The sequence below is a fragment of the Homarus americanus genome, unplaced genomic scaffold (genome assembly GCF_018991925.1).
Source record: "Homarus americanus isolate GMGI-L3 unplaced genomic scaffold, GMGI_Hamer_2.0 scaffold45562, whole genome shotgun sequence".
Lineage (NCBI taxonomy): Eukaryota > Metazoa > Arthropoda > Malacostraca > Decapoda > Nephropidae > Homarus > Homarus americanus.
The window spans coordinates 786,858-810,912 of NW_024744839.1; the positions used below are offsets into that span (position 1 = coordinate 786,858).

Here is a 24,055-nt window from a genome sequence, read left to right on the forward strand (position 1 = left end):
GTTGATGTTGTGTATGATGGGTGATGTTGATGTTGTGTATGATGGGTGATGTTGATGTTGTGTATGATGGGTAATGTTGTGTATGATGGGTGATGTTGATGTTGTGTATGATGGGTGATGTTGATGTTGTGTATGATGGGTGATGTTGATGTGTATGATGGGTGATGTTGATGTTGTGTATGATGGGTGATGTTGATGTTGTGTATGATGGGTGATGTTGATGTTTTGTATGATGGGTGATGTTGGTGTGTATGATGGGTGATGTTTGTATGATGGGTGATGTTGATGTTGTATATGATGGGTGATGTTGATGTGTATGATGGGTGATGTTGTGTATGATGGGTGATGTTGATGTGTATGATGGGTGATGTTGATGTTGTGTATGATGGGTGATGTTGATGTTGTGTATGACGGGTGATGTTGATGTGTATGACGGGTGATGTGATGTTGTGTATGATGGGTGATGTTGATGTGTATGACGGGTCATGTTGATGTTGTGTATGGCGGGTGATGTTGATGTTGTGTATGATGGTGATGATGTTGTATATGATGGGTGATGTTGCTGTTATGTATGATGGGTGATTTTGATGTTGTGTATGACGGGTGATGTTGATGTGTATGACGGGTGATGTTGATGTTGTGTATGATGGGTGATGTTGATGTTGTGTATGACGGTGATGTTGTGTATGATGGGTGATGTTGATGTTGTGTATGATGGGTGATGATGTGTATGATGGGTGATGTTGTGTATGATGGGTGATGTTGATGTGTATGACGGGTGATTTTGATGTTGTGTATGACGGGTGATGTTGATGTGTATGACGGGTGATGTTGATGTGTATGATGGGTGATGTTGATGTTGTGTATGACGGGTGATGTTGTGTATGGCGGGTGATGTTGATGTTGTGTATGATGGGTGATGTTGTGTATGATGGGTGATGTTGCTGTTATGTATGATGGGTGATTTTGATGTTGTGTATGACGGGTGATGTTGATGTTGTGTATGATGGGTGATGTTGATGTTGTGTATGATGGGTGATGTTGATGTTGTGTATGATGGGTGATGTTGTGTATGATGGGTGATGTTGATGTTGTGTATGACGGGTGATTTTGATGTTGTGTATGATGGGTGATGTTGATGTTGTGTATGATGGGTGATGTTGATGTTGTGTAGATGGGTGATGTTGATGTTGTGTATGATGGGTGATGTGTATGATGGGTGATGTTGATGTTTGTATGACGGGTGATTTTGATGTTGTGTATGACGGTGATGTTGATGTTGTGTATGATGGGTGATGTTGATGTGTATGACGGTCATGTTGATGTTTGTATGGCGGTGATGTTGATGTTGTGTATGATGGGTGATGATTTTGTGTATGATGGGTGATGTTGCTGTTATGTATGATGGGTGATGTTGTGTATGGCGGGTGATGTTGATGTGTATGATGGGTGATGTTGATGTTGTGTATGGCGGGTGATGTTGATTTTATGTATGATGGGTGATGTTGATGTTGTGTATGATGGGTGATGTTGTGTATGATGGGTGATGTTGATGTTGTGTATGATGGGTGATTTATAGATGGGTGATGTTGATGTTTTGTATGATGGGTGATTTTGATGTTGTGTATGATGGGTGATGTTGATGTTGTGTATGTTGGGTGATGTTGATGTTAGATTGAATGCGTTGATGTTGTGTATGATGGGTGATGTTGATGTGTATGATGGGGTGATGTTGATGTTTTGTATGACGGTGATGTTGATGTGTGTGATGTTTGATGTTGATGTTGTAGTGATGGGTGATGTTGATGTGTATGATGGGTGATGTTGATGTTGTGTATGATGGGTGATGTTGATGTGTATGATGGGTGATGATGTTGTGTATGATGGGTGATGTTGTGTATGATGGGTGACATTGATGTTGTGTATGATGGGTGATGTTGATGTATTACGGGTGATGTTGATGTTGTGTATGACGGGTGATGTTGATGTTTTGTATGATGGGTGATGTTGATGTATGACTGGTGATGTTGATGTTGTGTATGACGGTGATTGTGATGTGTATGACGTGTTATGTTGATGTTGTGTATGATGGGTGATGTTGATGTGTATGATGGGTGATGTTATGTATGACAGGTGATGTTGATGTTGTGAATGACGGGTGATGCTGATGTTGTGTATGACGGTGATGCTGATGTTGTGTATGACGGTGATGGTTATGTTGTGTATGACGGGTGATGTTGATGTTGTGTGATGGTGATGTTGATGTTGTGTGACGACGGTGATGTTGTGTATGACGGGTGATGTTGATGTTTTGTGATCGGGTGATGTTGTGTATGACGGGTGATGTTGATGTTTTGTATGACGGGTGATGTTGATGTTTTGTATGATGGGTGATGTTGTGTATGATGGGTGATGTTGATGTTTTGTATGACGGTGATGTTGTGTATGACGGGTGATGTTGATGATGTGACGGGTAATGTTGTGTATGATGGGTGATGTTGATGTTTTGTATGATGGGTGATGTTGTGTATGATGGGTGATGTTGTGTATGATGGGTGATGTTGATGTTTTGTATGACGGGTGATGTTGTGTATGACGGGTGATGTTGATGATGTGTATGACGGGTATGTTGTTATTATGGGTGATGTTGATGTTATGTATGATGGGTGATGTTGATGTTTTGTATGATGGGTGATGTTGTGTATGTGGTGATGTTGATGATGTATGACGGGTAATGTTGTTATGATGGGTGATGTTGATGTTATGTATGATGGGTGATGTTGATGTTATGTATGATGGGTGATGTTGATGTTATGTATGATGGGTGATGTTGATGTTATGTATGATGGGTGATGTTGATGTTATGTATGATGGGTGATGTTGTGTATGACTGGTGATGTTGATCTTGTGTATAACGGGTGATGTTGATGTTTTGTATGATTGGTGATGTTGATGTTATGTATGATGGGTGATGTTGTGTATGAAGGGTGATGTTGATGTTGTGTATGATGGGTGATGGTGATGTTGTGTATGATGGGTGATGGTGATGTTATGTATGGCGGAAAATGTTGATGGTGGTGGTGTTGGTGGTGGTGATGTTGATGGTGGTGGTGGTGGTGATGGTGGTGATGGTGGTAGTGCTGATGGTGGTGGTGTTGTTGGCGGTGGTGGTGGTTGTGGTGGTGTTGATGGTGTTGGTGATGGTGGCGGTGGTGTTGATGGCGGTGGTGGTGGTTGTGGTGTTGATGGCGGTGGTGGTGGTGGTGGTGTGTTGGTGATGGTGGCGGTGGTGTTGATGGTGTTGGTGATGGTGTTGATGGTGGTGGTGATGGTGGTAGTGCTGATGGTGGTGGTGTTGTTGGCGGTGGTGGTGATGGTGGTGGTGTTGATGGTGGTGGTGTTGATGGTGGTGGTGGTGATGGTGTTGGTGATGGTGGCGGTGGTGTTGATGGCGGTGGTGGTGGTTGTGGTGGTGTTGATGGTGGTGTTGGTGATGGTGGTGGTGTTGATGGTGGTGATGGTGGTAGTGCTGATGGTGGTGGTGTTGATGGTGGTGGTGGTTGTGGTGGTGTTGATGGTGTTGGCCATAAGCTGAGAGAGGACGCCACCTGGGATATCAACCTCCTCCCTCACCCTGCCAACTCTCCTCCTCCACCACCGCCTCCCTCCCTCACCCTGCCAATACTTCCTCCTCCACCACCGCCTCCCTCACTCACCCTGCCAATACTTCCTCCACCACCGCCTCCTTCACTCACCCTGCCACACTATCACCCTATTCAAACAATGAATTTCAATGTGTTTTTTTTTTACGAGAGTTTAGCCCACCGTCACTGACCCACATCTGGGCCTGGGGGCGAAATGTAATAATAATAATAAAAAAAAAATAAATAATAATAATAATAATAATAATAATAATAAAGAACCATAAAGAAATACAAATGAAAAAAATATCAATAGTGAAATTATATACTGTAAGTACACTGTATGTTGCTTTGTCAATAGTAAGAGAAACAATTGAGACCCTGCAATTGTGTGTAAATGAGGCAGAAAGTCAGTTGGTGGTTTTTTATTGTATATAGTCAGATGGTGTTAATTTATAACCATTTTTAAAGTGATATATCATATCTCGGGAGTTACCTGTATTGTTTAAGGATGGCAAGTTCATGTTTTTACCATACATGACAGAGATGATGATACTGAACTGTATTCAAACTTGTCTCATTTAAATCTTAAGGATAGAATATCTTGAGAGTTTACAATGTTGAATTCATTAAGTAGTCAGTGGAACTTAACACTGGCATAACTGGTGTATCAAATATAAGTCTTCAACATGTAGACAAAACATGTTTGGATTTCCCAGTGATAAAGTTTTCAGTCTCCAATAGTTATCAATGTGTTTGGGAATTTTATGTGAATGTTTCTTTGTAAACTCCACAATTATTGTGTCCAGTAGCTCTCCAACTGTTCTTCCAGTCTGCTGCTGTGAAGTTAAGAGTTAGACTTTGTAATATTGGAGACAATATGAAGATGCTGTAATATCATAACTGGCATCTTGACTATTGTTCTCCTTTGTTTTCACAACATCTGTTTTACCTTCTTAAGCCAGAAGAGTACAGTACAGTATAGTCTCAATTTCACGGATTTCCTTTATGCGGTTGGTCATTTACGCAGCACCTGGCCAGACCGGCAATTATTAGTTGCGCGGTATATTCCATCACTTACGGCAGAGGAGCGGCGGGCAGAAGTGCGCTAGGTAGCCCAGTCATTACCGAGGTTTCTTCACCGCCACCCACCGCCAGCCCAAGTGATAGTGAGGATATGGACTTTGAGGGTTTGAAAGAGGCCTGCAAGCCTCTGTGGTGGATAGTGATACAGGTGATACAAGTGATACAGGTGAGGGCAATAATCTGCCCTCTGCCTCAGAACCAACCCCATCCCGTGTGCCCAGCCAATTTTTCTACTAACGTAATTGTGTGTGCATAAATTAAGATGTTATTTTTACTGTACACGCACGTGTTAGTGTCGGAAAAAGGGTAGTCTGGGGGTCGGCCCAGTCTCTATTTCATTTAATCCCATATGTTCTGTTATTTCATTCTGGCGTTTCTCGTTTCTGTGGACTCTGAGTTTAATTGACTGTATATACAGTGAGGTATATAACAGAACAACATTAAGTTAATCCGTTCAGGCCCCCAAATACAACCGCTAACACTGAAAAAATTCTGTGAAATGTAAATACGGTACTTTATCTTACCTTAGTGTTATTCAGCATGCAGGTACCTAAACACTGGCACATCACTATCACTTCCACTGGGAGTCTTGGCTTTAAGGTCCTCAAACAATTGTTTAGCCTTCTCACAAATTATAGCTTCACTAATGTTACCACCTGCCATTTCTTTCTCCTTTATCACTAAGAGTAAATTTTCCATCTCTTCAATCACATTACACCTTGCTTTGCTAAGTCTAAAGATTCCCTTAGCCACTTGCACAGTTTTTACTCTTCTTTATTCTTCAAAATTACATATAGTCGATTTAGCCATCCCATATTCATCACTAAGTTTATAATGCTTCTTCCATTCTCACGTTTCTTTATAATTTCTTTCTTAGTTTCAAGGGTTATTAGCTTTCTCACTCGCTTTGGACAACTCATTGTTACAATTGTATACTTGTATAACAAAATAGTTATACAAATAACGCGAATTTCCACATCAAAAGACGAAATTTCAACAATAACAGTGGTGCACTGGCTACACAATGAGACAAAGATGGCGCCTGACGCTCTTGTTGTGGGTCGCGGTACAACAATATTTATGCGCCAGGCGAAATAGTCCGGTATTCATCCGCGTTCGTTGTAGGAGTTGCGTTCGTTATAGCATTCTCAATTTTATAGGTAAAACCGTTCGTTTTAGGAATATTCGTAGTAGGATCCGTTCGTTATAGCATACCCCACTGTATATATACAGTGGTCCCTTAGTTAACGAACACAATTCGTTCCAGAAGGTCGTTCGTTAACCAAAAATTTCGTTAACCGAAACCATTGTTTCAATGGGGTTTTGGGTAATTGGTTCCAGCCCACCGAAAATTACATACAAAGTAAAAATAAATGCAGTAAAGTACACTTACTTTGAGGTGTGTATGTAGAAGGCTCCTGGTTGATGATGATGATGATGATGGGAATTAGAAGTGGGGGTGGAGGAGAAGGGAGAAGAGAAGGAAGTGGGGGTGGAAGAGAAATCACCCCATGCTTCATGCTGTCATTTCACCCATAAAATTTTAAGTTCACTAGGTGTAATTCAAGATTATTTTCTTTAAATCAACACTGCACTATATATTGTCAATATGTAAAATAAATTTCAGAATGACCAATAATTGTACTGTAAAAATGTAAAAATAGTTTATGTTCAAGAGAGCCACAAGCAAGAAGTTACCTCCACTGACCAGAGATACAAACTGACGCCTTGGTGGGTGAGTCAAGTGGCTAATTGGCGCACCAAAAACTAGTTTCTGTACTGCAATTATGTTAAATAAGTGTTAAAATGACTAAAAAATTTAATATAAAACTTGGAAAATTATTGAATAGTACAACCCTCTTGATATTTACTCAAATGGGAAAGAATTAAGCCCTAGAACCGATTACAGTATTGGCGGACTAATATTCTAGCTGGTGAGCAATCGAAAATATGTTGACATGATTTCATAAAAATTTTGTTAACCGAATTTTTTTTCGTTAACCGATTTGAAGATTCTTATGGAAGGTAATTCGTTAACCAAAATTTTGTTAACCGAGGCGTTCGTTAACTGAGGGATCACTGTACTGTATAGTGAAAATTTGAGTACAGGCGGTATTTTGAAAATACCTGTACATAGGTACAGTGTACTGTATTGTATATAGAGCATCTGTACAAGACATGTGTGACTTATAGTACTCCTATCATTCTTTAGATGAGAAAAGATTACATTATTTTCTTAGGTTAAAAACCCCTTAAACATGTTAGACAATGGTGGGATAAAGTCCGCTATGTTAGCTGAGCCATCAGAAAGTATTCTTGTATGGATGAAAAAAGTTGTCAGGTTGAAGGAAATGTGTACAGTACTGTATTGTAGTGTGTTTTAAAAAGAGGTATAGGTGACTGTACTGTACTGAAAGGTGGATGTTTTATTAACTGGTAAGGGACAATTATTGTGTAATTATGCTACTACAGTATCTTACCTTATCATGTAGTCTGTATGGTAATTAGTATGAGTTGACCTAACCGTTGATACATTTGCATAATATAACTTGGCCAGAGTTTTTAAGAAATGTGTGTGGCACTACAAGATATAATTTTGTTTTGCAGTTCCTTCTGACCAACTTGAGTTACAACGTTATGTACGAGGTGAAGGTTCGTGGCGGCACGTACTCGCGTTTCTTTTCCGAAAATAACAAGACGTACAAGGGAGCCTTTTCACACCCCCGCAAGATCCTCCTCTACCCTGACTGTCACAAGATGCCTAACCCAGAAACTGGACCGGTCTTTGAGATGAGTGCCGGCATCATCGCTGGCATCATATGTGCCACCTTCGCCATCTTCCTGCTGGTCATTGCTATGATCATCTGGCGGTAAGTGTAAACGGACTGGCACTGCTTTCTCTCGAGCATAGATATGAATTGCTTTAGGTTAGGTGCTACTATCACTTTACTGTATCTGTCATTAGCAGTAATTCAGAAATATATTCCTTAAATAATTTTTTTTACCAAACAGAAAGCATTCTTAACATTACTCTACAGGTTTCTTGGATACTTCGCTGTGACTTCAGAGACTATTTTGTCCTGTAATATAGTAGGTTGTACTGTACAGTACTTCTCTGGTATTTACAGTGCCATTAAAGGACTCAAAAATATAATACAGTATATTCTTTTATTTACCTGGCCCCAGCCAGGCTGGGCCAGAGGCAAGGATCCGGAAGTAGAAAAAAATCATGTGTGTGTGTGTGTGTTATGAATGGTTTGTAAAATCAACTCCTCTGTGAATTTTCAAGAGAACTTCACACAACTTGGAACAATCAATGATTGGGGTAGGTGCATGTGCCAAGGTGTTTCTATCCAACCATAAGTCTACCCAAAAGTTTGAAAAGTCACTTGTCTGTGCACTTGACACACTGCACCTGTATCATACACTATTGTAGAGTCAACAATTGTTTAATTGTGGAATGTAACTGTGGTTTATTACAAGGAATTAGAATACTGTAATTTACTTACAGCTTTTACGCTTTATAAAATTCCATATTGATGCTTAGCAGACAGGTTAAGGATTAGTTGATAAACAAAATTTTATGTAACCTACTGTACTGTAGTAGAAATGCTAAGAGGAAAGAGCAGCTTCATTATGTTTTTGATATTGGAGCCTCATCTGGCAGTGTATGGCAAAGGAAAAAATTAAAATTTTTAAATTTTCTTACACACAGTTTAAAACTTGTTAGTTACTTTATGAAGCTCAGTGGTGGCCAGGATGAGGTTTAGAAGTCGTGCATTCAAAGGCTCATTGGGTTTTGCCAGGAGAGGGGGGGGGGTCAATGTGGCCCTCTCTTAAGACATTGGTACATTTTGGGACTGCATTTATCTCTGTTTTAGGATCTGTTATCAAGCTCTGGATATGGTTATCTTATTTACTAAACTTATCTTGGGTGGGGATTCCATTGCTGGGGGTCATGTAGTGCTCTCCCTGCTGCCCAGAATATGACCAATACTTGCTAAAAAATTTCTTTGCATCATTGTAGGTGATGCCAAAAGCATCCAAATGGCACAGTATGTGTCAAACATTAAGTGAGTCAATTTAAATATTTTGGTGCCAAATCAAAAACCTGATCCTGTATGAGGTAACCCAAAGGTTCTCTCCAAAACACATGTGAGGTGGCCCGGGGGTTAGGGGTTTACATTAGATGCTTTAAGATACATTGCTTTATCTAGGACTAATGTTTTTTGGTATTCCTAATACCTAATTCACAACTATACTACTATATAAACTGTTCATAATGAACAAAAATAGCTTTTCAGAATTTAGGAATGACATGTATGATGCTCTATGTCTGATGTTCTCATTGTAGCGAAGTTGGATTAGTTTTACTTAATATAATATAAAAACTGAATTTTATGTTCCAAATTATATGTTGTTATTTGACATAGAATTGTGTAATAGAATTTGTAAATATTCTTCTAAAATGTAAAAGATTGGTATATTAAGGAGTGTGGGAAGTGTTACCATATGCTTATCTCAGCATTTGTAAGCAAATGTTGTGATAAATTCTGAAATCGTGGAGTTATCATTGATTGTTCTTTAAATCTGAAGTAACATATGAAGAAGATAGATGATCATTTTGAAATTGATGAATAATATGTGATACAGTATTCTCTTGATATGTAATGTTATCTTTTTAAATGTCAGTTGCAAGATAGATTAATGATTGTAGATCAAGATGATATGATTGATTACTTATAAATAATTCAGACTACATGCACAGTACTGTACTTCATAAATTGTGATATACATACTTACTGTAGACTGAAGGTTGACTTATACTTGTAAAATGGACAGGGTCAAATCTGGTCCACTTGATGGAGACTGCATGTGACTTGAGTATTTGAATGTGTAAGACTTGAAAATGTAACAGATTTAGGAAGAATTTTTAAGTTATAACCATTGAAATAGGTTGTAGAAAATTATAATGTGAATAAATGTGGTGAAATATCTAACATAAGTGAACAGATCTGAGACTGTAAAATATTAATTTATGTGAGATTTAATTGTAACCAGTAAAGGAACATGAGACAGAGGGAGGAGGAGATGAATCTTATTCTGTAATAAAGTATACTGGACTGGACTGGACTGGACTGGACTGGACTGGACTGGACTGGACTGTGCATATTTAGAAAAAAATAGTTATAGAAAGAAATTTGTGAAAAAAATAATATTTGGCTATGTAATAGCGGAGTAAATTGTGCATTCTGATGAGCGCGCCCGGGCTGAGTACAGATTATTCATTTTCTCTCCGGGCACAAAAGATAATTGTACATATGGAGTTATAGCACAAGGACTGCTTGTTGAAGGGCCAGACAAACTATCACTTATGCTAGAAGGGCCAGAGACACTGGGAGAGGCATCAGGAGGCACCACACTATCTCCACATGGTGTAATCTCCTTGTACTTTTTACGTTTGCCCACCCCTCTATCCTCGCCAGCAACACGAGGCCTGGTTCAAAACTATCACAACACCGTTATCAATAAACGAAATCACTGTGATGAACGAGAAATCAGCACAAGCCACGAGAAAATGTGTGGGTAATGTGGGTCAGCATTATATCCTTGGTCCTTTAAAGACCAAAGGGAGATTGATATAGTGACTTTGGAGTGTAGTCCACATACATAGTTGCCAGATCGTCTTGCATGTACACTGTACAGTATAGCATTCATACACAAATTAATATTTTTTATTATAATTGTTGACTTGATGTGCAACTTTGAGTATGAAAACCCCAAGATTGTTAAAGTGAATTATTATTTATCTAGATTAGTTAATGGAAAATACACCCTGTAATGTATTTTCTGGGGGTTTAAAGATTACAGCTGGTTTTAGTGTAACTGTGTATTGTCCAAGAGGTTCTCAAGTATTTTGAACATCTAAGTGGAAGAATGCTAAATGGAAACCTGTAACAGGACTTATGGAAACAGCCAAGTTGCTTATCATTTGTGAACATTGAAATTTTGAAAGAAGTTCACTAGTGAATATTGGTAAATATAAGAACCTAAAACTTGTGTGTATACCTAGTGAGAAATTATCACTAGACTTGCCTTAATATCATGAGTATTAATGAAAATTATAAAAGAATTTTATCCCATACATTTGTAGTGAAACTGAAATTTCATAAACTGTACTGTACTGTATTATCTTTATGTAATTGACGTTTTAATGTTAATAATTTTTCTGGATAATTTTATATACTGTATGTGTATTTAAACTAAATATTAATTTGATTCCATCTTTACTGACAAGGAATTTCTAAAATTGATAAACTCTTTGTTCTTTGAGTTAAATAAGGTAACAAATAGTTAAACATATACTGTACTGTGTGCTGGTGCTGCTAAAAACATACCAATTGTATACTGCTCCAATCATCACCTTGTCTGAATAACAGAGTAATGTAGTACAATATACTCAGATTATCTGATAATATATGTCACTACAGGTATACTGATAACTGCTGGTGTGATATTCATAGTTATACTTAGTTGCATAGCAAGTGGGCAACACCAGATTATGGGGCACTATACAATGATAACAGCAGTGGAATGTTATGAACCTCCACTGTATACATGATGACCACAGTGGGCTATAATAATCAACAGCTGTACATCTGCATCTGTTAATTCTGATATTTGTGCATTAAATTTAGTTTCATATGACAGATGGATTTTATATTTGAATAAATGTCACGCATAGGAAAGGTGTGTGGTGACCAAGTGGATACAGTGCAACCTCTTATCCGAATGGTTACTGATTCAGGCCAAGAGCATCTCCAGCTACCCAGCTGTGAATGGGAACCTTAACTGTACAGTTGGGGGAATAAAGGTGGTAGAGTGCAGTGTCAGCCACACCGCTTCCTTGTGTATGTAAAAAGGTTCAGTATGGTATCTGCACTGTCTTTAATGGGCCATTAGCCATACAGGAGCCACTTTCACTCGGGGGAACATTCAGGTGCTGTTACAGTAGCACAAGTGATTACAATACTGTACTGTATACCATCATTTTCTTTTTCCAAATGTTTATTTTAGATTATGGATGCTTTTTTTTCTTTGTTTGAATTTTTCTTATCAGTCAATTGTTACTTGTGTTTCAGGAGATTCTTCCAGGGAGCTTATTATTACCTTGATGATCCCCCCAAAGCTCCTCCAGTCCTCATGCATGACTGGGAGAATGACACAGGTGGTGAAGGCTCGTATGGACCCATTGATGTACATGACTTTGCCAAGGTGTGCTTTTTTTTTTTTACAGTTCTTTTAGGAAACATCAGATTTCTGTATATTTAAGTATGTCTCTCATGGCTAACTATTTTGTATGAGATTTTCAGTCAGTAATGCAACTTTTTGTACAGTACTGTAGTTTTTATGAAATTGATGATTTTAACTAAACAGAAAACTTTGCTTAAAAATGTTGAACTTTTTTCTTAATGAAGACTTACAATCCAGATCTACACAGCATTATTAGCGGTAATTACAAATAGCCAGTTACTATAAGAAGTTACTCATAGCTGTGACTTGTAGTGGGTCTTGGAAGAAATGCTGATGTTTATGAGTACTGTACAGTGTTTATGATATATTGTAGGTAGATGATTGAATTAATTTCAAGAAGGGAACATAAAGTATTTGGTAGTGGCGTGGTTGTCACTTACATAGGAGTATTGGACTGATTTGGATGTAGGTAAACAAAGTGAAGACCTTGTAAATAGAACAGCCAAAGTTAATAAGCATGAAGAGTGTGTACAGGTAAACCTCGATAAACGATGGGGTTAGGTTCCTGAAAAACCCATCACGAAGTGAAAAACAGTGAACCCTCACTTTACGCGGTTAATTGAACCCACGGCCGCCCGCGTAAAGTGAACAACATAACATATGGGATTAATTGAAATAGAGACCGGGCCGACCCCCAAACTCCACTTTTTCCCGACACAATACGTACGTTTTACTAAAAATGACATCTTAACTTTATGATGGTATTCACCCACATATAATATAGAAGGGAACAATCAGTAAGAGAATAATAAACTGAAGGTTAGGTTAGAAAAAAACAAGGTTGGGGTTAACACTTACATTAGTAGAAGAGATGGGTCGGCGTAGGGGAATGGAGGCTGGTTCCGAGGCAGAGGGCAGGCTACTGGCCCTCAGGTGAGTCTTCATCGGTGTCATCCACACTTACTAGTGCCTCCCTGACAAATCCCTCAAAGTCATCATCACTGTCTCTGCCTCTGTCACTATCACTGGTTTGGGCTGGCTGTGGTGGATTGCGGCGAAGAACTCTGTTATGCTTTGCTGACGGCTGGTGTTTATGTTGTCGTGATAAACCTTGATGTAGGGCTCCATAGTCTGCAACAGCTGGGTAATGAAGATTTCATACCTGTTTGCGTCAGGGTTGTCGGAAAGGAGGAGCTTAACTTTCTCAATACACTCGATGGCACCCCTTACATTACTATGGGATAAGCGGCGTTCTTCTTGGGATGACGCACCACCTGCCTCTTCACTGACGTCATCATCATCTACCATCTCGTCGGTAATCACATCAGGATCCCTTATCACCTCCAGGATGTCGTCGTTGGTGGTCTCGGAGAAGCCTGCAGCTGTAACACTCTGCGCAGCTTCTCTGGCAAGGTCCACTGCTACTGCAACAGTCTGAACCTCACCAGTCACAGATTTACTCTGCCTAACACCCGGAATGCCTTGCAACACATGTCTCCATGCGTGATGAACAATTGCTACAGACAGCTGATCCCATGCCTCCACCAAGAAGTCCACAGCTTTCTTGACGTTGAATGTTCTCCAGAATTGTTTCAAAAGTACTTCTTGCTCTGCCAACTGTTGATCCTTGTCGTCTTCGCTCTTGCTATCGGTGTTGGTGTCACTCAGGTTACGCAACTCTTCCTTGGTGTTGGTGTAGTCGTTCAGGAGGTTGAATTTTTTAGCAGAGAATGCAGCTTTTACATTACAGATCAATTCTTGGTCCATGGGCTGTATTATAGATGTAGTGTTGGGAGGAAGGAAGACCACTTTTACGTTGGGGTGACGATCTAACAGTAGGGGCGAGTGTCCTGGTGCGTTGTCAAGCAGCAACAAAATCTTGAATGGCACATTCTGTTGCTCACAGAATTTCTTCACATCGGGAATGAAACAGTCATCAAACCAGGAGAGGGACAGTGTAGAGAACATCCACGCCTTACGTGCGGTCAGCCAGTGGACATTTAGCTTGGTCATGTCCATGCTCTTGTAGGCGTGCGGCTTGCGTGCTGTGTGGATCACCGATAACTTGAGCTTACAGGTACTGGAGGCATTGGTGGTAAACAGGACGGTGATGCGCTCCTTCTGAAACTTCCGGCCCCGACACTTGCTGGCATTCTTCACAACAAAGGTCTTGGAAGGTAGCTTTTTCCAAAAAAGACCAGATTCGTCCATGTTAAACACCTGGTCATCGGTGTTCTGTTCTGTTCTTCCATAATCTCACGTAAAAACGGAGGAAATTCCCTAGCCGCAACACGGTCAGCACTAGCTTCTTCACCACCAATGTTGATATTGGTGATCTTGTTCCTCTTCTTAAACCTCTGTAACCATCCAGAGGAAGCATTAAAGGGTTTGGGCTCTGTAATTCCCTTCTTTCTTGACACTGCAGCATACAGTTCACGTGCGTACTCCTTAACTGAGCGCGTGTCCACCGCCATGTTCCGTCGCACCTGACGCACCAAGTAGCTCACAAGTAATTTTTCCGTCTTGAGAAGCACCTGGTTGTGGAAATACTTGATCATAGAAGCACCTGTAGACTTTGTGATGTTCATGTGCTCCTTTATCTTGGCTGCATCCTTCTTAATTGTCCTGATAGTTGATTCGTTAACACCATGCTGGCGCGCGAGATCAACCTGTCTTGTTCCTTTCTCCAACTCTTGTATGATCTTATATTTTATTTCGTAGCTTAAGGAACGTCGTTTCTTCTTTGGCTTAGGGCGGCTGGGTCCAGGTAATGCAAGGTTTCTTTGTGGTGGTGGTGGTGGTCCGGTGGAAGCCATTCTTATGGAACAATGGATACCGATATACACGGTGTAGCCGGGAGGGGTGTAACTGACGCGGTAGGTCAAGGGGCTTGAACGCTCCCGCGGCGGGGCATGTCATAGTACTACATTAAACCAATCACAGCTAGCAGGGAGGGAGGTAAGGATGCTTTGCCCAATCACAGTCCGCTACGTCATATGACGTCACCGATAACGCAACAAAGACATACACTGCGCAACCTACTCGCGCCGCTTACACAACATGGCGGATGGCGGGAGGTTTGGATCCAAAAATGGCGTGGCGCGAGAGGACCGCCAGCCGCTCTCCGCGTAAAGGGGTACACGCACCGTGGAAAGTGAGCATTCCGTGTTCGGCAGGGTACCGCGTAAACGTGGAAACGCGTAAAGTGGGACCGGGTAAAGCGAGGGTTGACTGTATCATAAATAGGGAGCATTATAACCAGGGATCCAATGGGATACATTCCCAGCCAGTCCACAAACACACGTGTATCTCTGACATAAAAATTTCTACACTTATTAAATCAGTAAAAAGCAATTAAATAACTCTAACCACATCATGAAGAACAAACCTGATAATCATCACATGTCCACTTTGAGGCTAAGGGGACTCATGTAGGTAGAGTGAAGACTTCACTCTGACTCCCACACAGCCTCTGGGGAGCCTCATGCCGCTTCACAATGTAAAGCTTCACCTCAAAGACACGGTTGTCTTGGATGCCTTGGCCTACTCAAACATTTTCAAAGTTACACTGCTAACTTCACAGTCACAAAAACAGAGCAAATGATGATAGCATAAAAACAATGATGGCAGCTGACACTGCTTGCACCATTTTCACAACAGAGGCAAAGCAGTTTACAGTTACAAAACAACAGAAAATATCTCTTTGCAGCCACCATAACTCAGTTCAATCTCAATGTTTGTGCTGTCCTCTTTCTATAGCTAAAAATCACCGATGATAAATACAATGTACAGTACACTCTCCGCAAAAAGTATCGGGCCCCCTGGGTCCTGATGTATTTAGAAATGAACACAATAACACATGCACAGCAATCTCGGTTCAGTTGGTATTTCTGATTGCGAGTTGCACCTTTCTTTCGTTCTTCTTGCACCTGATAATCACCATGATAACTGCAGTATACCACCCATTGTCTACCTAATGTAATGAAATAGGAAAAATTTTGATACCATCTGCAAAGCCAATAATGTCATGAATAACCCTGATGATTTATGCACCTTAGATACTATTTCAGCTCCTGGGGATGGGTTGCCAAATAGAAATATACCGTAACTATGTTTTCATGAACCGAGGCTACAATGAAATCGCTCTGAACGAAATATGAAACACTAGGATCCAATATTACTTTCATTTGCAAATATAGTAATTTCAGGTGTATTATGATGTCATCCAATTACAATGACATTATGATTTACTGTATTTCGATATTATTTCTACTTCAGTTGATAAGGTAACAATTATGAATATAACGTACCATCTCATGATTCGTGCTGGCAACGGAACATTATCTGATATGCACTATGAGACTATGTCATCAAGTCCTCCCATTGGTTTGACAGTCACTATGGAGGCATCACAGGCAACATGAGGCATTATCATCACCCTTCATGACATAGGCCTAAGCAGTAAACAGACAGCTAACAAACATTGATTCATACCTATACAGTAAACCCTTGCTATTCACGGGGGTTAGGTTCCAAGGAATGGCGCAAATTAGCAAAACCTCTAATAGCAACGTATACTACTGTATACCTATACAATACTGTGTATGAGAAACATAAGTCACCAATACTACTTACCTTCATATGTGGAAGTTTGGAGCTTGACAAAGTATACTGTACAGTAGGATGAAATATGGTTACTGAAGCATAGGGAGATCATCAGGATAACTGTTGGAAGAGGGTGATGCAGTGATGGATGGTGGAGAGGCAGGTGGTGGAGCGGTGGCAGCAGCTAACCGAGTAAGTGAGGGAGACGAATCAGCTTGGCGAGCAGCTGGTTCTTCCTTGAAAAAACATCGTGATAGATAGTTGTTTCCGCTTGGCTTTGAACTCTCTAAACATTTCACCCCACTAGCATCACTAACACTGGCACTAGGCAGTCTTTTATGGGCAAAAAAATCACACAGAAACACTAAAGTTTTCATTACACACAAGAGATGCTGTGTTGCAGGCAATGGTCAGGCACAAACAAAGGGAGAGGAGTGAGAGGAGACTCTGCAGTTGCATGGGGGTGACTCATTGTGCTACAGGCTGGCTCGCAAGCTAGCCACCATCTGCTCACCGCAAAGTCAAAATTGCGAATTGCAAAACTATGAATAGCAAGGGGTTTACTGTACTGTTATTTGGAAAGTGACATTTCACCATGTCTGTCAGTGCAAGCTGTGTTTTCCAACGAGTCTTGGGTACTAGTGTTGGTCATGGATTTCCAGCAGAAAACACCCTCAACCTCACAGATATTAGGAAGGCAGGCATACCAAAATAATGCTGGAGTCAATTAGTAATTGGAGGTATTTGTCCATTGTGACACATTGTGTGAATGAGAAAAGGGGCCGATACTTTTTTGGGCGAGTGTACAAAGAGCCAACGATGCTGAACGATAATTATGGAGCTATGTGATGGTGAGGATATGTGACTGACAAAGAACCAAGCTCAGGACTGTAGTGCACGGGTTGGCAGTGTGGTGGCGCACGGGTAGATATTATCGCGGTTGACAAGTCCAGCCAGAGATGTGTTACCTATGGTGGTGCATAGCGTTAAATATTGTTTCCTTATATTATGTCACTGACTTGACTTAGAAAAATATAATTTACATTGCTGGAATCTTCGTACGGCAGTGATTAATTGGAATACCTTATATACAACCCATAGTTTGCACTAGAGATAAAAAAATTCCAACCAATGGATATCGATTGATATCGTTAAAGCGAATTTTTTTTTTATCGTCTATAGTGAGATGGTCTTAATTCATGACATTGTTTAAGCAGATTATCACTGAACAAGACATTGTTTAAGCAGATTATCACTGGACAAGACATTGTTTAAGCAGATTATCACTGAACAAGACATTGTTTAAGCAGATATTCACTGAACAAGACATTGTTTAAGCAGATTATCACAGAACAAGACATTGTTTAAGCAGATTATCACTGAACAAGACATTGTTTAAGCAGATTATCACTGGACAAGACATTGTTTAAGCAGATTATCACTGAACAAGACATTGTTTAAGCAGATATTCACTGAACAAGACATTGTTTAAGCAGATTATCACAGAACAAGACATTGTTTAAGCAGATTATCACTGAACATGACATTGTTTAAGCAGATTATCACTGAACAAGACATTGTTTAAGCAGATTATCACTGGACATGACATTGTTTAAGCAGATTATCACTGGACAAGACATTGTTTAAGCAGATTATCACTGGACAAGACATTGTTTAAGCAGATTATCACTGGACAAGACATTGTTTAAGCAGATTATCACTGGACAAGACATTGTTTAAGCAGATTATCACTGGACAAGACATTGTTTAAGCAGATTATCACAGAACAAGACATTGTTTAAGCAGATTATCACTGAACATGACATTGTTTAAGCAGATTATCACTGGACAAGACATTGTTTAAGCAGATTATCACTGGACAAGACATTGTTTAAGCAGATTATCACTGGACAAGACATTGTTTAAGCAGATTATCACTGGACAAGACATTGTTTAAGCAGATTATCACTGAACAAGACATTGTTTAAGCAGATTATCACTGAACATGACATTGTTTAAGCAGATTATCACTGAACAAGACATTGTTTAAGCAGATTATCACTGAACATGACATTGTTTAAGCAGATTATCACAAAACAAGACATTGTTTAAGCAGATTATCACTGAACAAGACATTGTTTAAGCAGATTATCACTGGACATGACATCGTTTAAGCAGATTATCACAGAACAAGACATTGTTTAAGCAGATTATCACTGGACAAGAAATTGTTTAAGCAGATTATCACAGAACAAGACATTGTTTAAGCAGATTATCACTAAACAAGACATTGTTTAAGCAGATTATCACTGAACATGACATTGTTTAAGCAGATTATCACTGGACAAGACATTGTTTAAGCAGATTATCACTGAACAAGACATTGTTTAAGCAGATTATCACTGGACATGACATTGTTTAAGCAGATTATCACAGAACAAGACATTGTTTAAGCAGATTATCACTGGACAAGACATTGTTTAAGCAGATTATCACAGAACAAGACATTGTTTAAGCAGATTATCACTCAACATGACATTGTTTAAGCAGATTATCACAGAACAAGACATTGTTTAAGCAGATTATCACTGAACATGACATTGTTTAAGCAGATTATCACAGAACAAGACATTGTTTAAGCAGATTATCACAGAACAAGACATTGTTTAAGCAGATTATCACTGAACATGACATTGTTTAAGCAGATTATCACTGAACAAGACATTGTTTAAGCAGATTATCACTGAACATGACATTGTTTAAGCAGATTATCACTCAAGACATTGTTTAAGCAGATTATCACTACAAGACATTGTTTAAGCAGATTATTATGACAGCATTATGACATTGTTTAAGCAGATTATCACACAAGACATTGTTTAAGCAGATTATCACTGGACAAGACATTGTTTAAGCAGATTATCACTGAACAAGACATTGTTTAAGCAGATTATCACTGAACAAGACATTGTTTAAGCAGATTATCACTGAACAAGACATTGTTTAAGCAGATTATCACTGAACATGACATTGTTTAAGCAGATTATCACAGAACATGACATTGTTTAAGCAGATTATCACTGGACAAGACATTGTTTAAGCAGATTATCACTGAACAAGACATTGTTTAAGCAGATTATCACTGAACAAGACATTGTTTAAGCAGATTATCACTTGACATTGTTTAAGCAGATTATCACTGGACATGACATTGTTTAAGCAGATTATCACTGAACAAGACATTGTTTAAGCAGATTATCACTGAACAAGACATTGTTTAAGCAGATTATCACTGAACAAGACATTGTTTAAGCAGATTATCACTGGACAAGACATTGTTTAAGCAGATTATCACTGAACAAGACATTGTTTAAGCAGATTATCACTGAACAAGACAGATTACTGAACAAGACATTGTTTAAGCAGATTATCACTGGACATGACATTGTTTAAGCAGATTATCACTGAACAAGACATTGTTTAAGCAGATTATCACTGAACAAGACATTGTTTAAGCAGATTATCACTGACATTGTTTAAGCAGATTATCACTGGACATGACATTGTTTAAGCAGATTATCACTGAACAAGACATTGTTTAAGCAGATTATCACTGAACAAGACATTGTTTAAGCAGATTATCACTGGACAAGACATTGTTTAAGCAGATTATCACTGGACAAGACATTGTTTAAGCAGATTATCACTGAACAAGACATTGTTTAAGCAGATTATCACTGAACAAGACATTGTTTATCGAGGTTTACCTGTGCAATGATTGATCTCTATTGTCTGTTGAACTTCTATTCTAAAAGATTTTCCCCCCACTACAGTCCACAAGTATATGTAGTGTAGGTTCTCAAGCTCCACACTAACCTTATGGTATTACAGCACTCTTGTTCATTTTCTTAATATATTTTATCTTTCACATCTGTATTTCAGTGTCTTCCTGTTATTGCTTTTTTATTCCCCATTTATACACTGTACTGTATTCTGTATTGTATACTGTGCTGTGCTTCCTGACAACAAACTTTATTTTATATATACATAATTTTTTTTATCTCAACATAAGTGAAGGACTGCTAATTTTGCCATAGCAGAAACAGCATGTACAGTCACCCATAAAAGCCCCATCACCTCTCCTCTTGAACCATGTACCCCAAGATTCAGATTTGTCAATCTGAAGCATTTATGGACAGAACAATGCGCTCAGTGTCTACTGCTTCAGGTTCACGAGTCTGAATCTTGGGGTTCATGGTTCAAGGGAAGAGGTGACGGGGCTTTTATGGGTAACTGTACAAATTGATTGTATTGTAGTATATCAAGCATGGTTGAATTTGGTCACTTTCAGTATGTTGGTAGCTAGAATATGTGAAGCTTCTGTTATGTAAAGATTTCTCTATCCATCAAATGGACTAAGACATTCACTTTTGGATGGACTACAGCCTACCAGTCCGGTAATATTTGTGGTCCGGTAATATTTGTGGTCCGGTAATATTTGTGGTCCGGTAATATTTGTGGTCTGGTAATATTTGTGGTCTGGTAATATTTGTGGTCTGGTAATGTTTGTGGTCTGGTAATGTTTGTGGTCTGGTAATATTTGTGGTCTGGTAATATTTGTGGTATGGTAATATTTGTGGTCTGGTAATATTTGTGGTCTGGTAATATTTGTGGTCTGGTAATATTTGTGGTCTGGTAATATTTGTGGTATGGTAATATTTGTGTGGTAATATTTGTGGTGGTAATATTTGTGGTCTGGTAATATTTGTGGTCTGGTAATATTTGTGGTCTGGTAATATTTGTGGTCTGGTAATATTTGTGGTCTGGTAATGTTTGTGGTCTGGTAATATTTGTGGTCTGGTAATATTTGTGGTCTGGTAATATTTGTGGTATGGTAATATTTGTGGTCTGGTAATATTTGTGGTCTGGTAATATTTGTGGTCTGGTAATATTTGTGGTCTGGTAATATTTGTGGTATGGTAATATTTGTGGTCTGGTAATATTTGTGGTCTGGTAATATTTGTGGTCTGGTAATATTTGTGGTCTGGTAATATATGTGGTATGGTAATATATGTGGTATGGTAATATTTGTGGTTGGTAGTCTGGTAATATTTGTGGTCTGGTAATATTTGTGGTCTGGTAATATTTGTGGTCTGGTAATATTTGTGGTCTGGTAATATTTGTAGTCTGGTAATATTTGTGGTCTGGTAATATTTGTAGTCTGGTAATATTTGTGGTCTGGTATCATTAATTTGTGGCCATTTTCCACGCTTGCATGGGTTAGCCACAGTTACCTAATGGCAGAGCTACGTACTGCACAGTCTCCTGTCATTCTTGTCAGGTTCCCAATTCTAATGTCATATTCTTGCAACCTCTCCCCATGTCATTCTTGGCCCTCCCCTGGCTCTCCTCCCCTCCACATTTAGGTTCATAAACCTCTTTACCCAATTGGTCTCTCCCATTCTCTTCACATGCCCAAACAATTTCAACCTGCCTCTACACAGGAATTCACCAATGCGCTCAATACCAGCTGTCCTCTTTCAGTGTCACATTACACATCCACCTCACCATTCTCATTTCAGTTCACTCAAGTATACTTATGTCATCCTCTTTAACTGGCCATGTTTCACTCATATATCACACTTCTCACACCAGCCACTTACATTCCTCATGGCACTCGGAGGGAAGGTCTTCTTGCCGTCAATAAAGGCAGCAGACCCCCTAAACTTCCTCCAGCTACTTCTGACTCTTGTATCTGATCAGGCTTCAGCACCCCCACCAGCAATGGTTATGTCACCCAGGTAACAGAACTCACTGACACAGTCTTGGGACATATCCCCAGTGCTGAGTTTCTCCAGCTTTGCTGTGGACACATGGTTACCTGCACATACAGGATGCTTAAAGTCTGCCATCTACTTCACTGCACCTTTTGTGTACCCACCTAACACACTTTTTGTACATTATTGAGTTAAAAATTACTATTTTCATTACAATCCCTCCAGATACAATATTAAGATACAGTAATATCTCCGTTAGCCGGAATCCCTCAAACCCGGAACTCTCCGATAGCAGTACAGTAATTTAAATTTTCTCAGAAAATCTTTCCCAAATCCGTAATTTTCCAGAAAATTACGGCTTTGGGAACGATTTTTCGAGGGGCACATTTTCCGGAAAATTACAACAAAATTCTTCCAATACCCGACAAATTCCGGGGATGGGGGAATTTTTTTCCGGGTTTGAGAGATGAAAATCAGACGCAATTTCTGGAAATTCCGAACAAAATTTCCGGTCTGGAAAATTCCGGGGATGGGGGATATTTTTCCGGATTCGAGAGAAGATGTAATGGGTAATTTCTGGAACTTCTGAGAACATCTTTCCATTACCCGTAAAATTCCAGAAAATTACGGGGATGAGGGATTTTTTCCTGCTTTGAGAAAGTCGTCTTGTTACCCAGATATCTCTCATTCCCGGAAGTGCTCTCCACCAATTGTTCTGGCTAATGGAGATATCACTGTATTTAACTATTGCTCCCTGTGATGCTTAGCATGTACCAAAGATAAAACAGTGGCCACATGACAACTCACTTGTAGGTAGGTGTGCCCTCGTGATGGGACTTATAAGCTTTCCTGCCTCTTAATTGGTAGTGTGGACATTGGCTGGAATTGAAGGATAAAGTCTGAAGTCTTCTCTGCCTAACCCTGTGTGTAGAGGTCAGTGTGATGTCATGGCTGATGTCTTTCTATTTTTGATGATCACTCTCACTTGTAAAGTTCCCTTTGGAACTTGATGGTGGTGGGAAAGTATAACTAAATATTTTCAGCCACTGATATCTTAGGTTTAACCTATTTTTCCAACTCCTGTAGTTCGTGCTGTAATGATAAGTAGGGATCTTGAACCTCGAAATAAGGCTAACAAAGTACTTGGGTTCATCCTAAGGAGTGTTAGTTACAAGACTAGCGAGGTCAATTTAAAACTATATCTTGTGCTTGTGAGACCTCACTTGGATTACGCATTTCAGTTTTGGTCACCGTACTACAGAATGGATATACTGTAGAATCCTTAGAAAGAAACCAGAGGAGAGTGACTAGACTAATCCCGGGCATTAGGAATTTGAGTACGGAGACAGGTTAAAGCATCTTAATTTGCACTCCCTCGAAAGACGTAGAGTGAGGGGGCGATATGATAGAGGTGTATAAATGGAAGTCAGGGCTAAACAAAGGGGACATTACAAAGGAACTCAAACTATCCTACCAGGGGTGAACTCGTAACATTGGTTTTAAATTAGACAAATTTAGATTTAGGCGCGAAATAGGTAAACACTGGTTTGGAAATAGAGTAGTGGACGAGTGGAACAAGTTGCCAAATATCATCATTAACTGGAATACGCTGGATAGCTTCAAACATAGGTTGGATGGATATATGAGCGATAGGGGTTGGGTATAAATGGGACTGCCCAGTATGGGCCAATA

General features: G+C 39.5%; 1 protein-coding gene across 1 annotated transcript in view; it reads left to right on the forward strand.

The window, feature by feature from the left end:
• The window catches only part of LOC121878230 (tyrosine-protein phosphatase 99A-like), a gene marked incomplete in the record, with an annotated part of 103,182 nt that overhangs the window by 9,979 nt on the left and 69,148 nt on the right, over window positions 1–24,055 (forward strand). Inside the window, 2 exon segments of the mRNA XM_042384325.1 lie at window positions 7,335–7,597; window positions 11,870–12,002. Coding sequence (XP_042240259.1) covers window positions 7,335–7,597; window positions 11,870–12,002 — 396 coding nt within the window.